Genomic DNA, 17,596 nt, shown 5'->3' with positions numbered 1-17,596 from the left:
AAGAATGTCATCCAAACCTATCACCTTCAACACACATGCACAGTTGGCATGTAAACATGCACAACTAACATGTTTCAAACCATGCATGGGCGACACATAAATTATGGCACCCGACATGATTTTATGCCTTACACAACTAGACAATATTTTGTCAGTTGTGCCATGTATTATTTATATTACATGGTGCCAAGTGGCACCAAGCATACCAAATTTGACTTGGTCAAAACATAGTCAACTGATTCTTTCGTTCCCTAAACACTGAAATTATCACCAAATAATCCTCATATCTAGGTATGAATAAAATCCTATATATATGTAAGCTATAAGTTTTCTATTGAATTGATAATATCTAAATTCAAATTGAATTTATATATAGACCAAGATTGACCTCTAGCAAGACATCATAACCTCTTGAACGATAGTGTCAGCAGATATCTCTTAAGCTTTTACAACATTAAGTTATATGCAATGCAATCATTTCATCAACCAATATCTCTTAAGCGTGAGACATAGAAATGTGTCTATCTCAGTAAGTCCTCAGTTTGAATTGATACATATCAATGAATGACATAGATTAGACTATAATCTCATCCCATTATGATCACAAATTTAGGTAGTCATAGATGTTATTCAGTATTCTCAAGTAAGATATCTTCTCTTGTGCGTAAGAGTTGAATCTTTTATTAATAAACTATAATCTCCATGTATCTCATGATACGGTCTATTACTACCTTTATAGTTACCTTTATTGTGACAACACATTGGATAATGTCAAACTATATCTATCTTTTCACGAGATGGTTTGGGTCCCTCTAATCGAATGATCACATACACCAGTGGTATTTAGAGAATTTATTTTATAAACACTAAAGCAACCATTCATATGAATATCCTCTAGTCAGATCAGTCTGATGAATATAACTATATGTGCATCTATGTGTTACATCAAGTTGTCTATAACAACTTTAACAGTGAGAACTGTCGCCACTTTTGATGAGGTCACTTAATAGTATGATAATCTTATTATCATTACATATGTCCTTTTTCATTGTAATGTTGAGATTACAGACGTTTCTAGAATGGCCACTAAAAGTGTACATAAAGTTTCCACGATCAATCATCTTATCCCGTTATCACAGTTCTATTATTCTAAAGACATGTTATTTATACGATCAGATAAATAAACAACATATGAATTGAATAACAATAAATATTGTATTTATTATTAATACAATTACATTCGCAAAGGCCAAATTCAATTGGTTATAGGGCATTTACCCTAACAATCCCCTACTAACACTATAACCAATTGGTTGTAAATCTAAAACCAAGCTCAACTATATGTGTATCATGCTTCTACTGCTACATATACTTTTTTCAGTGAGTCAGCCAAATTGTTATATATATCAATCCTTGCTATTTGTATGTCACTTTGTTGTACAATTTCTCATATCAAGTGATATCATCTTACTATCTACTTGGACCTCTAATGAGACTATGACTCTTTTGTTTGAGCAATAGCTCCATTATTGTTACAATAGATCTCAATTAGCTTAGCTATACTTAGAACCACTCTAAGTTTAGTTATAAATTTCTTGATCCATACGATCTCTTTTGAAAGGATAATGTACTCAGACTCTATTGTAGAATCAACTACTATATTTTGCTTAGAGCTTTTTCAGCTAATTGTACTATCATTCAAACAAAACACAAACTTTGATTGAAATTTGTAATCATCTTGATTAGTTTGAAAACTGACATCATTGTAGGTTCTTATAGTAATTTCATATTCCCTTTCATAAACTAAGAATGTATTGTTAGTCCTTCTCATGTACTTAAGGATTTCTTAATAGTCATCCAATGTTTTTCACCTGGATCAGAATGATATTTACTACAAATGTTCAAGATGTATGAGACATCAATCTTTGTACATAGCATGATGTACATGATTGATCATATAGCTGAAGTATATAGGATCCTTACTCATTTTATCTCTCTTAGATTGTGTATATGGACACATCTCTTTCAAAAAATATACATTATGGGATATGGCAAAAATCTTTTCTTGAATTCTTCCATGTTGAATCTAGTTAATACATTGTCTATATATGTGTTTTGACTTAAATCTAATAGTGTACACTTTTTATCTCGATAAATTTTAATACCAACAATGTAGACTGCTTTTCCTAAGTCTTTCATGGAGAAACACTTAGATACTCAAGCTTTTACTGATTGCAAATTCGATAAGTCATTTCCAATAACTAAGATGTCATTGATATACAATGCCAAAAATGTAATCACACTTTTATTGATCTTCTTATATACACATGATTTATCTTCATTTTTTATAAATCTAAACTTACAAACAATTTCATCAAAATGAATATTTCAACTTTTCAAAGCCTGTTTAAGTCCGTCAATGGACATTTCTAGCTTAAATATTTTATCTGTTTGTCTAGTAAGAACAAAATCATCGAATTATGCCATATAGACATCCTCTACAAGGTTATCATTTAGGAAAGCAATCTTGACATCCATTTAAAAAATTTTATAGTCGTAGTATGTAGCTATAGCAAGCATAATCGTAATAGATTTAAGCATAACGACTGACAAAAATATTTCATCATAGTCAATGTCATATCTATAAGTGAAATCTTTGACAACCATTCGTGTTTTATAGGTATGGACGTTATCTTCCATATCAGCTTTTTAAAAAAAAAAACCTATTTACATCATATGAGTTTTATCCCTTTAGGTGTATCCACCAGAGTATATACTTGGTTTTAGTATATAAAGTCTATTTTAGATTTCATGACATCTAACCATTTATCAGAATTTGGACTTGAAACAACATTGTCGTAGGTACATCATTGTGTTAAGTCAAAAGAAAACCAAATCTCTTGGCTCATGATGTACTCATGTAAACATTTATAGCTTTTGTACAATCAAGGTTGTTCTGCTTGAAATGAAGGAACTTTCTCATTATGATCAACCATCAGTGATGATATATCGTCATGTCTAATATCTATAGTATCTTATAGTACAAGAACTTTATTGAACTCCACCCTCTTCCCACTAGTCTCTCGCTTAATTTATGTTCGACACAATACAAGTGTAACAACCTCTTAGAACATAATGAAAATTCGTTAGAAGTAAATAAATGTAATATCAAACAATCAACCAAAAAGGTATGAATGATCCACTTATTGGAGAATTGTCCAAAATTGCTACCATATCATCCTACGATGATAAGACAACGATCTTCCACTTAATCATAGAAGGGACTCGATCATCTACTTGGAGATAGATAAATGGTGATATGTTTTCCATTGTCTCATAAATTTAATACTGTCTAATTGACAACAATTATGGTTAGTATTTATGATCGTATATACTAATCTAACTTGATAGATTACATGATGCTTATTTGGAATGTAATTGGGAATCCCAAAATCGGGTAGTTATCATAAAGGATCAACCTCTTGTAAGGTGGGTATTTTCATAGACATTCATTATATCTTAAATGTATACCTTATCGCATAGATGTTACTATCTTAGTCAATGACACCAAACACTAAGGGTAGCAACTGAATGCATTTATCTCATCGCCTAAATACAAGAAGCGATCTTTGATGACGTTCCTATTGTCTGCCCCTAACAATCCAACATGTGATCAATACAATATAACAAACTTCACAACATCCTCATCATTGTCTCCCCATATTTGTGCTTTAACTGCTTTCTAAATAAGCTAATGACCTTTTAACATCTAAAAAGTATTCCTCCTTCAATTAAAGTGTTTCTAAAAAATCAACATAGTTTGACACTTCTGTATTATGCTTAAATATGAGACTAACCACCAAAACAAACTCTACAAGGCTAAAACAAACATCAACGCCATTTAATCTGAACAAAAGTTTTCTCATTGGGTCCTTGCAGCTAATTAAGCGAAATAATACAGTTTGCATAAGAACGACATTACTTGGGTCTGCTCTAATCCCAAGTAATGCCCAAAACAGATAGTCTAAAACATCTCTTATTGGCTCATCGTTAGTTTATCATTTGTGATGCTTACTATGTCCATCTTCATGCGAAATGTCATTTACATCCATAATTCAAAGGCCTCAAGAACTTGTAGGCCTCTTGGCTATTGATTCCAAATTCTTGAAAAAAAAAACAAAAAACAACTATTACTCTAAATCCCACCAAAATATAAGCAAGGTAAACAGTACATAATAACGACCTCACCTAGTGTGGGTAAGGTCACCTCGACCTTGCCTACCTGCTTTTCACATCATTCCCTCTTCAAATCATCCAAAATCAACCACATCACAACAATATCAACCATAAACCTATAAATTTGTTTTAAACTAATATTTATAACAAAAATGTTTCAAACTTTTCATATATCCAAACCCTAATTCTAACACAAAAATGCATGAATCATCAATCCATAATCCAAAATGGAAAGAAATACTCACTCGACCTATCATTGCAATCCAAGTGCATTTATTTCTAGACGGAGATGACTGGATCAATGTCAACTTTTTTGGTCGTAGTTGAGTGCGTTGGGTAGAGACAAGTGCATTGGCATCGGTGCAATAGTGCAAGTCATCTTCGTTGCTACAACAATTTTTGTTGGTGTCAGCTATCTCCTCACGAGTCACCAAATATGTGTAGCCTTTTGTGATTGAAATTCATTAAAAGGTTGCTTACACGTGAAGGAAAAAGAAAGTCTCGTCTGCTTTGTTTTTTCATGTGTGAACAGTTCTTATTGTACGAATTCAAATCTATGGTTGAATATAAAGGTAATTTAGGGAGTTTACAATTTTAAGGTATAAATGTTTCAAGAACAAAAATGTTGATATGGTTGTACAATCAGGCCCACTTGTGGTAAAAAAATTCAATTTCACTATTATAAGATAATATTTCGTCACATAAAAATTAATCTTTCCGCAACTCAACCTAACTCAAAAGACTCCAGTCAAAAACATCCCCCTTAATCAACATTAATCAACGTTGACCAGAATCCATCTAATCTCAGCTGTTAAATTTCTGTACACCCCATCTATCTCCTTCATCTGCACGCGTTACATTGAATGTGCAGCGCGAATCAGCATGCTGCATATTACACAAAAGAATTCCTTTATGCTAACCCTGGTTAACTTATCATTGCCCTTTCTCTACTCTAACCCTAGTCGAAGCTATATATATCTCTCTCTATTCTGCTACATGCATTAGACATTATTCACTTTACCACAAAATTTTTCTGTTTGTTCTTCGAAAATAAGAAGAGAATTGCATTAATATCGGTCTCTCTCTGAAATTAATTACTTCTGGTTTCTGCTCTTGCATTTTTTAAAGAGAATTCAATTGAATTCTGAATGTTTGTGAATAACTTAAAGAAATTGAAATGGAGGAGCGGAGATTCAGAATAGGCTATGCTTTGGCACCGAAGAAGCGGAAGAGTTTCATTCAAGATTCGTTAGTTAGCCTTGCGAAATCACGCGGCATCGATTTAATCAAGATCGACACCGAACGTCCGCTAGTGGATCAGGGACCGTTCGATTGTGTGCTACACAAATTGTACGGTGAAGATTGGAAGAAGCAGCTTCAACAATTCCACGTTCAGAACCCTAATGCGGTTATCATTGATTCTCCTGGGGCAATTGAACGGTTACATAACCGAATTTCGATGTTGCAGGTTGTTTCGGAACTCAAGACTGAGAATCAGTCTGAAACCTTCGGGATTCCGAAGCAGATTGTAATTTACGACAAGGAAACGCTCTTTGATCGACAGACCTGGGAGATGTTGAAGTTTCCGGTTATAGCGAAGCCTTTAGTAGCGGACGGGAGTGCAAAATCGCATAAAATGGCTTTGATTTTTAACCAGGATGGCTTTAATAGGTTAAAGCCACCAAGTGTTCTTCAAGAATTCGTTAATCATGGAGGAGTTATTTTCAAGATTTATGTTGTAGGTGATTACGTGAAATGTGTGAAAAGGAAGTCGTTACCTGACTACTCCGAAGAGAAACTGAAGGGTCTCGAAGGTTCTTTGTCGTTTTCCCAGGTTTCAAACTTGGCTACCAATGAGAAAATTGATGAGAACTACTACGAGATGATGCATCTTGAAGACACTCAGTTGCCTCCTCAGAGTTTTATAACTGATATAGCTAGGGGTTTGAGAAAGGCCATGAAATTGAATCTCTTTAATTTTGATGTTATTAGAGATACAAGAATTGGGAATCGTTATCTTATCATAGATATTAATTACTTTCCTGGTTATGCCAAAATGCCTTGTTATGAGAAGGTATTGACTGATTTCTTTTGGAATGTAGTCAGTAGGACTGACAGAGTGGTTTTTGAAGGAACAAGTGAGCAGAAAGTAAGGAACGTTCTTAGCAAAGAAGAGGCCAAGATGGGAAGGGATACCTGCTGCAATGAAGGGGAGGAAGTAAAAGAACAGTGAGAATTCCACTTGACAAATATTTAGCAAATACCTGAGAACAGTGTCTGGCTCGCCGGTTCATAGGTTTGGTGATTTGGGTTAATTGAAATTGTGTTAAAAATTTGGACCCTTTTTGCTGAATTTCGAACTCGGGCACCTTGCATATTTCTCTTTTAGGTAGCAGTTAGTTGGTTGGTACAGTGGTGAATAAGTAGCTTGGTTGGTTCTTGGCGGTAGTTTTAGCCTCCTGACAACAATACATGGTGTTTTGGTGTTTGATCATGTATATTCGATCCTCCATTACTCTGGACATAGGTACTTCTCAAGATACTTTGAAAAGTTTTAGGAAAACCAAGTTGTATTCTGAGGCTTAAGTGCTTTTAGACTTTTTCTAGTTTTGTTCTTTAATTTGTTCAAGTTTTTATTCCTTTGCCATCTTTAGTCAATGGATTTTGTCATTCTGTTGATGATAATTTCATTTCCTTTTTCTTGCTTTCTTGCCTCATTTGATCATTGTTGAGAATTTATTCATGTAGATCTGCTGTGGTAGCTAGCAACTTAACATGTTAATGATAATCACAAATGAATTATGAAAACAAAAATACAATAAGCTTATTATTAGTTGAGTTGTTAAGCAAAAATATTTAATAGAAATTCTAATTTTAGATTAGTTGATTCACTTGAGGGGTTATATTGTCTTGATTTTAATTGACACTTTTTTCCTTTCAATGATGATTGATGTATTAGTTATATTGTTAGATTTTGTTCAAGGGTGATAATTTAACCTGGCTGACCATTGTTGCAAATAATATGAGATTTCTATATCCTTATAGGGGAAGTTTTAGTAAAGTAATTACATTCCAGAAAGAATGCTTTAGCGAATCTTCTTTTTTAGAGTTAATGGTTAGTAATGTGCAATACAAATGGATGTACTGGCCAATGTCACAGAACATATCAATGTACTAGCATGCACTGATCTTGGACAAAAGCTGCAGTTGGATTGATCTCATTTATTCTATTGCATAAATGCTTGATAACACAAGGTTTCTATGGTTCATTGCGTGATTTGCATGGTTTTCAAGAATACTTTTAGAAGAATACCGATAACTTTTTGGATCTTATGATAGAAAAATATGTGTTATTTTTCCTTAGTGATGAATCTCTAAGTTGACATTTGAATGCATTATTAATTGATAATGCCAAAATCAGAAAAACGGTTACTAAAGTTAGACTATTGGTTGATCCCAATGTACAGTAGGGATTGTGCAATCAAATTTGTTGCAGACCAATGCTATGTCAAAACAGATGGGAACAGCTGACATCTATTCTTTTATAGGGGGTATTGCACGAATTTCATGTCCTTGAGTCCCATGTTTGAGGGTTTCTGAAGTTTAACTGTCAGATTTGAAATCTATCTTCTCTTTTAGATCACAATAAAGAAGGTATTGGTGGTGAATTTTACACTTGCCATAATGGCATTGAATAGTAAAACCATTTTACTGTGTCTAATTCATGATTTGAGCTGTTTTGTTTAGTAACCGCACTTCTGCTAGTTCTGTTTTCTAATTGAGGAGTTTAACTGCATTAACTGTGGTATTTTAAACACATTTTGCTATCTTTTGGTTTGAAAAAGTATGCATTGTTCTCGCATTTTTTAATATGTCTGTCACTGATTCGAACAACCAGTGCTGCTTTACATGTGTGCTTCTGTGTTTATCCATTAGTATGCTTATTTGTTTTCTATCTATAGATAGTGTAATACTTTGAGCATGTGTGCTTTCCACGTTATGTTGACATCCGAGTGGTGTACTCCAATACATGCTACCTGAGTGTTGGTGAATTGTTGGAAAGTTGCACTAGAGTTGTGTTTTCAAGTTGATTCTGTGCAACTGAAGTAATGTCAACTTGTTCTAGTAGTGTTGTTGCTTTGTCTGAGGAAAGGTGAATTTAGTCATTGTGTAGTCTGTGACACAATGCCTACCTTTAATTTTAGTTTATTTTTTCCCCCTCATTTATAAAGTTAAGGCTACATTATACTCTCAAGATATCACAGGTTTTTAAATGGATCACCATTTTTTATATCACAGTTGATAACAATACCTAATAGAGATATATGGAATGCCATCTATGAAGATTTTCATCAGCTTGGATCTTGAATTACTATTTAACCCTCATGCTCCTCGTTTCTACTCATGTTTCCTTTCTGGATAAATGGCCAATGCCAATTTCTTTCATTTCTTACTAACTAATTTAAATTTCAAATTACTTTGGATAATTTATTCTTATCTTCTTTGATCGTAAGCATGTTCAAATTACTTTTGTTCCCTCATATATTCTCATCCTCTTGGATCATTTTGATGCCATTTTATTCTCACGATTATAATTCCTTCTGCATATGGTTGGGTGCAGAAATGGCTTGGGTTGCGAGTTATTTTAACAATAAATATTGGACTTGTTTTATTCCTCTTGAGGAAGTCTTGTGTGATGAAAATTGAATTCTAGATGGTAACTCAAAATTTTTTATGAATTTGCATTGGTTTTTTATGTATATAGGAGATCTTGATTGTATGAAATATTTAACTGATACGTGTGATGTGTAGGTATGAAAGATTATTACTGATGAGATGGTCTATCACTACTGTGTATTAGGAGTTATATGGTCATTGTTGCATGGATGTTGTGTTAGCATGGGTGGGGATGGGGCTTAGTCCTCATTTTTCGGTGTCTTGAGAAATTGTCTTATAAACTTAATGTTGATAATAGGATTGTGATACTTGGACAAACTTTAGACTGAAATCTGCCTTTCAAACACAAATGTTTAGTAAGAAAACTTTTGTGAGGATATTCCTTGTTAATCTGGTCTCGTCTTCAGAAGGGCTGCTCAGTCCTTAACCTGCATAGCTGGCGTGTTGGCCAGCCCAAATTAATTGATGGGTCAAGTTAGTTAGGTAGTTTTTCATTAACAAATTTGTTGATTCTCTCCTAATTTTATGACCTGCTTTTTAGATTAAATCTGGGTTGCTATCTGGACTTCTTTCTTTGCTTGTCATAGAATTTGAATGTACAGGATCTTAATGTTTATGGTCTTGTTAAAAACAGATGTCATTAAGAATGCATGAATGTGCATATCAGTTGGTTTAATGTTATCTTACAGTCAAATAGTTGCTTTGTGGTTGATTTGATTATGTAGCATGCGTCAAGTGAACTGAAATGAATAGAAAATTTTTTGCCTATACAACAGTTCTGGTTTTGGTGTAATTCTTTACCTTGATACAACAGTTATTGCTTTAAGATGGAGGAGACTTGATTGATAATGGGGTTGACTACGCTTAATTTGAGTAATTTTTAATCCGAAGTATTTATGAGGAGATCCAGGATTCATATTAGTTCATTAATCAAGTGTATGGCACGGTAAATTATGAGTTTGTATTATAAAACTGGTGAACTGGTATTGTAGACGATCCAATCTCTGCTTTTGGTTTGATATTTAATTGGAGGTAACTTCCTGGCAAATTGATTTTGAAGTTATGGTATCTTTCTCTATGGGTAGTTGTGCCATACGTGGCCTTTTGAGCAGAAATGAATTTGTACATATGGCTGGCGCTGTAAGGCTAGTTCTCTGGGAGACGTCATTCCCCCTGCCGATGTTAGTCCAGAGTTCTGTCAGAAATGGGCCTGTGCATTCAAGCATGGCCCATTAAACAAGAATATGTGATTGTGATTGGTTGGCTTAGTTAAAAAAGGAATAATGGCATACACTTTTTTTTTTTTTGGTAAAACTTGTATTCTATCAAGGCTGATTCATCTGGACAATAAAAGTTCAAAATTCTGTCAGAATTTCATTGAATATAAGCGTTATTGGTTATAAAAAAAAGCGTTGGAGACCGAGAGATCAACCATCGTTTGTTAGAATTTTACTGACAAAATTTAAAATCTTAAATTAAAAAAAACTATTTGACATATAACCTTTAGTTAATTAATTCAATCTATTTGTATTGAAATTAAAATTATTTACCAATCAACTATGTATTCTTCAAAAACTAAAAGAATTAGTCTGCTTATACAAATAACATGATTTATTAATATTTGAAAAATAAAAAAGTCAAGACATTCATGCAAGCACATCCCTATAATGTAATCATAACAATCTGTCCTACATTCACCACTCCATAACAGTATAACAAAACAAAGTAAATCAAAGAGTTCCAAATGTTGCAGCCTATTTACAAATTAGAGGACCAAACCTTGTGCTGGTGGAGGTCCTGGCTTGGAAGGCGGCTGCTGCTGCTCACTCGGTTGCACCCATGCTTTTGGAGGCTCCGAATGGTGAATCTGGACATAATCATCCATCATTTTTTGTTTTTGTTCTTCTTCAGCTACTTCAGCCTTTCCCACTTTCTCTTTTGCCTTCTGGCCAACATCCCCAGCAGCCTTTGCAACCTTATTGAAAGCCCCTGTCACCCACGATGCCCCCGCAAATACATAGCGGTTTTTCATCATGGCAGACCCAGCACTACTGACTTTTTGCTCAGCAGCTGCAAGTGCTGATTTGGTTTTTCCTGAAACCTGGAACTTCTGATCAACCTCCCGGACTTTATCACCCACAATAGTAGTGCTAACACTGATCTTCTCACTGAGCCCAATTTTTTTGTCAAAAGAAGAAACTTTAGCTGAGGCTGTTGAGGTCAATTGGTGCTTCTCATCAAAAGTCCTTGCTTTATTGACAGCATCTTTGCCTAATATAAATCCCTTAGCAAGCATGGTACTGACCACATCCTCTGTCTTCCGCAAAGCAGATTCAGCACCACCATTTTTATTTTCTGTTCCCTGCAGAAAAAATGAATAGTAATAAATTTAGTGATGTTATAACAAACCAATTATTTTAGAATTTCTGATCAAGAATCTTACAAGAGCTGCTGAAGCAGCGGGGGGAAGCACGTAACTTGGATCCGGAGTTATGGTGACAGACAGATCAACAATTGTTGCTCCCTGAAATAAACATGCACTTTTTACATAACTTGCTCGTAAGTTGCATAAAAAATAAGGCAATTTTTATTGACCAATATCTCATAGAATAGCATTTCAGATTCTCCAAAATTGCATGTAACGGAATATGGCGTGACAGGCCTTTCAGGAGTCAGAATGAACAAATGTAGGTCGACGGGCTAATACAAATCTTCCACCCAAAAACTTCCGTAAACCTGGTGAACAAGTATGATGGTAACACTTGCTCCAGAAGTTCCATTTGATCAAATTCTACCACCTAGTAGCACCACTCAAACACATTCATTCAACATTATCTCCTTCCACATGCTTAAGTCATCCACTTCACATAGTTGAGACACAACTGGAATTCCAAGGGAAATTTTCTCTAATAAAGAATTAATTTAGGATCATTTTTTTTCATGCTTGTTACCATAAATTTCTCCTCACAATTTTCATACCAATCAAAATACATATTCTAATGAAACCTAAATATCAGAATAACAATTTACACCGACCTGCACCAAATATATACTTTCTTGGATAAGCCAAATCATTTTTCCAGTCACAGATGAACATTTTTGAAAGATTCCAATGCTTTGCTATTATTCTGTTAGGAACCCAGCTCTTATTCTACTCAAACACAAAAAACATAATAAACTAAACTATTTCATTAACCCAAACATTACAATGATAAACCGAACAATTCGAGGAGTTCGAAGCCTCCCATTTTCTGGCCGTTCGAGGCGCCGAAGACCTCCCTAAATCAATCAAAGATGGCTGCCCTCAAACCAAAACCCTAATATTTTTTTTCTTTTGAAACCTAACACATATATTTATAATAGAAATTAACCGTTTGATTGAGGACAAGTGTCCCAATCCTAACATTCCCCTCCCCTTCAAAACCATCTTGTCCTCAAAATGGTAATTTATAAAATGAATTTTTTTTTAATTTTCCTTTTCTGATTTTTTTTTAATTTTTATTTTTTCCAAACGACGCCAGATCTTTCTTTTTCTCTTCCCAAGAAAGCTTTTGCCTTCTCTTTTGCTGCGTTTTCTCTTCCCAATAAAGCTTATGCCTTCTAGTTTTGCTTTCCCAGCAAGTCACAGCCACATCTCTCTTTCTCCTTTTCCAATAAACCAAACGCCCTGCCCTCCACATTTTTTTTTCTCTCCTTTCTCTTTCCTTGTCTTTTTCTCTTCTTCTTCCTTCTCTACGTTTTCTTTCTCCAATCTTTTTCAGACTTTTGCCGGCATTCCGTTTTCATCTCCTTCTTCCACTTTTTCAGCATGTAGCCACCGACTCATTTCTCCATGTGATGATTCTTCTTCAAGTCAGCCTCCTTTATGAACATTTTCCGGCGACTCTTCACTTTTCTGACCATCATCTATCTTCCCCGTTCGATCGAATGTTCTGATACCATTTGTTAGGAACCCAGCTCTTTTCAACCAAAACACAAAAAAACATAATAAACTAAACTATTTCATTAACCAAAACATTACAATGATAAACCGAACATTTCGAAGAGTTTGGGACCTCCCATTTTCTAGCCGTTCGAGGTGCTAGAGACCTCCCTAAATCAACCAATAATGGTTCCCCTCAAACCAAAACCCTAATATTTTTCTTCTTTTTTTCTTTTGAAACCTAACACATATATTTATAATAGAAATTAACCGTTGGATTGAGGACAATATGTTAGGATTGGGACACTTGTCCTCAATCCAATGATTAATTTCTATTATAAATATATGTGTTAGGCTTCAAAAGAAAAAAATTAGGGTTTTGGTTTGAGGGCAGCCATTCTTGACTGATTTAGGGACGTCTTCGACGCCTCGAATGTTCGAAAAATGGGAAGTCCCAAACTCTTTGAAATGTTCGGCTTATCATTGCAATGTTTTGGTTAATAAAATAGTTTAATTTATTATGTTTTTTTGTGTTTTGGTTGAAAAGAACTGGGTTCCTAACAAATGGTATCAGAGCATTCGATCCAGCGGGAAAGATAGATGATGGTCAGAAAAGTAAAAAGTCGTCGAAAAATGTTTACGAAGGAGGCTGACTTGAAGAAGAATGGGAGAAATGAGTCGGTGGCTACATGCTGAAAAAGTGCCCAAAAAAAAGAGAGAAGAAGAAGAAAACAAAAACAGAGGGAGAAGGAGGATGAAAATTGAATGTTGGCAAGAGTCTAAAAAAATTAAAAAAAAAAATTTACATAGGCAGAAAGGAGGACGCAGAGAAAGCAAAAGGAAGAAGAAAGAAGGATGAAGGAGAAGAAGGAAGAAAAGAAAAAGACAAGGAGAGTGAGAAAAAAATATAAAAAATGTGGAGGGTAGGGCGTTTGGTTTGTTGAAAAAGGAGAATGAGAGATGTGGTTGTGACTTGTTGGGAAAGCAAAAAGAAAACGTAGAACTTTATTGGGAAGAGTAAACGCAACAAAAGAGAAGACAAAAACCTTTTTGAGAAGAGAAAAAGAAAGATCTGGCACCGTTTAGAAAAAAATTTAAAAAAAAATCATTTTATAAATTACCATCTTGAGGACAAGATGGTTTTGAAGGGGAGGGAAATGTTAGGATCGCAACATTTATCCTCAATCCAATGGTTAATTTCTATTATAAATATATGTGTTAGGTTTCAAAAGAAAAAAAAAATATATATTAGGGTTTTGTTTGAGGGCAGCCATTCTTGGCTGATTTAGGGAGGTCTCCGGCGCCTCGAACGTTCGAAAAATGGGAGGCTCCGAACTTCTCGAATTGTTCGGTTTATCATTGTAATGTTTTGGTTAATGAAATAATTTAGTTTATTATGTTTTCTATGTTTTAATTTTGTGTTTAAGTAGAATAAGAGCTGGGTTCCTAACATATTCATTCATAAAATCCAGTAAGTTTTTTGCCTTAGAACACTTAGGCACTTAGCTCCAGCTATAAGAAAGCTTCTTATAATTAAGAGGTTACACATCAAATCAGTCCAAGTGAAATTAATCTCCTTTCACAAGGAGTGGAGGAAGTCATATTCCAATCACTGCAAAATTTCAACTTTGATCGAAAATTGCCAACATGAATAATTTATGAAGCAGGAATTATAGGTATAAACATACTAATAATTATTGGTTGAAACAATTAGTATTTTAGCAAGCTCTAGAGTTGTTCAAGTTTGCATATCTTATCAAGAAGACAAGAAAAAAAGACTGCTACAGGTTGCTTAATATTGCAGACTGTCTTATCATACTTTGAGGGACACTGTGATATATATACAATATCCATTTAAATTCCAAAACAAAATGTGTTGAAGCACTAATATATCCAATCAGATAACGACATGTGTGCCATAGATGAACATGAGGAAATCAATGTAATAAATACTGAGAGCTGATATTACCGAAAGGAGAGCTGCTGTTTCAGCTCCTTGTGAATCTTTGAAGGTTACATATGCGATTTGAGATCGTTCAGTGTCACTGCAGGAGTGTATAATAACCTTTATATTCATAAAGCAAAGAATGGTAAAAGAGGAATAATGAAATTAAACAAGGAAATAACCTCCGCATTTCAACATATTCAATGTCACCAGAAAATGAAAAAAATTCCTTGATGTCTCTCTCAGTTGCTCCCAGAGAAACATTGCTGACTTTGACAGTTTTAACCTGCTAGAGAACAAACATCAGTTCTAAAAAATTTACAGGAAACATAATGATTGCAAGTACTATCAAAGATGTCCAGAGGTCATAAGTTTGGAATGATAACAGATTTCTATTAAGAAATATTAAAGATTTACTAAAATCAGTAAGTTGCAAGCAAAGATGGAGAGAATAATGCGTATATATATCACGTCAAAGTAGATAATAGAAAAGTGTAATCATAAGCATCAATAACATAGCATGAGATGATCTAACAAAACCTGGATCATCCTTCACTTATCCAAAACCAAGAGCAAACCAGGCCATTTAATCAGAATATATGACCCTAAAAATTATAACTATTGACAAAAAAGTGATAAATAGAGTGAAGATGAGAATGATGCAAATGTATATAGACAAATCACTAGATGTAGATGAAAGGGATTGAGCGTCAAAAAATATTAGCAATTACAACTAATAGAAAGCTACAAAACAGTAATATAATAATGTTTTTCTTTTTTCCATAAATGTTGTCATTTGTCGTTTAGGATATTAAAGCAAGTGAAGATGAGTATTGCAAATGAGCCACATGCCTTCAATGTGAAATCGAGCATAGAACTTTTACAAACATTTGGAACTAATTTTGAAAAAAATGTTAGAATCAATCTTTTTCATCAGAAAGATAGGAATTTCAGAAATTCTTTTTCTTTTGCTTTTGTATCCTGAACAAAACACCACACCAAACACTTAGGGATCACAACGGAACAATAGTTTAGTTTTTCAACTTTCCAAAATCATGAAAGGACTGCATTTGGAAATTTTAATTAATTTAGTCTTGAAGAGTGAGGCAGCACTGCAAGGTTCAAGAAAATATAAAGACTAAACTATTAAAAGACCACAGAGGATACATAAATTAACTAATTTTGTCATTTACAAGTATCAATTAGCTAGTCACCAAATATTGGTTTTGCCAGCTCGTTTCCATGAGCGAGCTTTCAGATACCAGTGTGTTGATATAAAAGTGTGCCTGCTTCTATGTTCATTGATTTTATCATTTTCGAACCCTTCCCTTGCCAATCAGCTCAAGCTTTCAAGTCATTAGGTCACTTAATAGGATGTCAAAGTCACGTTGACCAATTGGTCTTTTGTTAGGTCCAAACAACTGCAAATGAGGGGCGCAGCGCTAGCACTTAAAATCTACAATTGGCCCTCGCCGATAAGATTAACTATAAGATTAAGCTGATAGGTCAGAACAAGAGCAATAGCCATTTTGAGAGGTATTCCGCAATTAATTACACTAATGTGAACTACACAGGGGAGGAATCGTCCACAGAAATCTCAGAGAATCGATAGCATTAGCTCAATGTATTACTTTACAACATCATGAATGCAGTAAAATTGTTAGCAAGAAAACATAAATACAGAGAAATAGCATGCCACAGCAAACAAATTCGATAAACACCTCAACCTAAACCTGATTATCAAAATATATAGATCTCCGAATCAAATAAAACTGAGAAGGTAAATAAAAACTGACCGACATGGTGCGAAAGCTTAGCTTGGAAGAATATAAGAGTTAAACACGTATCCAAATAGAAGTTTCGTTTTTCTACTTCAAATAAGAAATAGAGAGTGAAGAGAAGATATTTATATAAAGGGGCAGGCGGCTTGGGGTTGGGGTTTTGAAGAGCACGTGCGAGGCGTTATATCTCGCCGGCGGAGCAGTCGTTGCACGTGCAGATTTTGGAATAGTATTGACTGTTATGTTGTTGACAAGGGAAACCGAGTTTAAAAGAAAAACCACGTGTCAAAGAGTTAATTGAATTGAATCATCAGTGCGCACATGGCCCTGTGGTCAAATTCAATGCCAGAAGTTGGGCGTTGGGACTTTCCAAGCGTGGCCCCATCCTTGACTCCAACGCAAACGGTAAATTTTTTGCCAGTCCTGTTAGAATGATACAACTTCATGTTTACCCTTGTTTTATTTATAGTTTTAGTAAAGGCCAAAAGATTCATTCCCACCTAAGGTGTAGTATAAATCCAAACTTATATTTATTAACTTTTAAAAATTTATATATTTATCTGTGTATTAATTTTTTTTATTATTATTAAGGAAAAAATTATTATTTAATACAAATATTTAGAAAAACTATTAATTCATCATATTTTTCCCTCTTAGGTTTAAAAACTAATATTTTTTTCATTCAAAATTTGAAAAAATAACTATTTCACCTTTAGGGTTTGTATTTTCTCTCTTGCCACTCCTTCGGTGATTGGAGCCAACTGTCACACCCCTAGAGTCAGACATGCGGCAATGGGCTGAATGTGTGCGCACCAGGTTGCATAAGGGCTCATGCATGAGGCCATGATGGGCGCGCGCGGTTGCACTCAGTAATGCGCACACACGCGAAATGCAGAATGGGTGTTGGGTGGCGCCAAAGATGATGTGAGAGCGCGCAGCTTCAGTTACAGGCGTGCGTGCGCGTTGGAAGCAAGGCACGGAGCGCCAAGCAACGGATTACGCGCGCGGGACCTTGGCAAGGCGCGCGCAAAGCAG

At 34.6% G+C, this 17,596-nt stretch overlaps 2 protein-coding genes across 2 annotated transcripts; one reads left to right on the top strand and one right to left on the bottom strand.

Annotated features, from left to right (window-relative positions):
• The first annotated feature begins 5,179 nt into the window (after positions 1-5,179).
• On the top strand, positions 5,180-6,941 carry LOC123223424 (inositol-tetrakisphosphate 1-kinase 1-like). Its single transcript, XM_044646591.1, has one exon. The coding sequence runs from the start codon at positions 5,414-5,416 to the stop codon at positions 6,467-6,469; it is 1,056 nt and encodes a 351-aa protein (XP_044502526.1). The 5' UTR covers positions 5,180-5,413; the 3' UTR covers positions 6,470-6,941.
• A 3,565-nt stretch (positions 6,942-10,506) lies between these two features.
• Positions 10,507-16,746, bottom strand: LOC123223425 (binding partner of ACD11 1-like). The gene is made up of 5 exons (XM_044646592.1): positions 16,577-16,746; positions 14,963-15,066; positions 14,805-14,880; positions 11,357-11,437; positions 10,507-11,275 (listed from the first exon to the last, which is right to left on the bottom strand). The coding sequence occupies exons 1-5, from the start codon at positions 16,580-16,582 to the stop codon at positions 10,679-10,681; spliced, it is 864 nt and encodes a 287-aa protein (XP_044502527.1). The 5' UTR covers positions 16,583-16,746; the 3' UTR covers positions 10,507-10,678.
• Between the last annotated feature and the right edge of the window lie 850 nt (positions 16,747-17,596).

The sequence above is a fragment of the Mangifera indica genome, chromosome 8, assembly GCF_011075055.1.
Source record: "Mangifera indica cultivar Alphonso chromosome 8, CATAS_Mindica_2.1, whole genome shotgun sequence".
NCBI lineage: Eukaryota > Viridiplantae > Streptophyta > Magnoliopsida > Sapindales > Anacardiaceae > Mangifera > Mangifera indica.
Note: the sequence above shows the minus strand (reverse complement) of the source record. Positions and strands in the feature narration are given on the sequence as shown.

What these genes read in the sequence shown, in the direction of transcription:
- LOC123223425 (XM_044646592.1), bottom strand. An exon ending in GAATATGTTGAAATGCGGAG is followed by an intron (nt 14,881 to 14,962) that starts GTTATTTCCTTG and finishes ACACTCCTGCAG; the next exon opens with TGACACTGAACGATCTCAAA. An exon ending in AAACAGCAGCTCTCCTTTCG is followed by an intron (nt 11,438 to 14,804) that starts GTAATATCAGCT and finishes TGTTTATTTCAG; the next exon opens with GGAGCAACAATTGTTGATCT.
- LOC123223424 (XM_044646591.1), top strand. Translation starts at nt 5,414, where the DNA reads ATGGAGGAGCGGAGATTCAGAATAGGCTATGCTTTGGCACCGAAGAAG.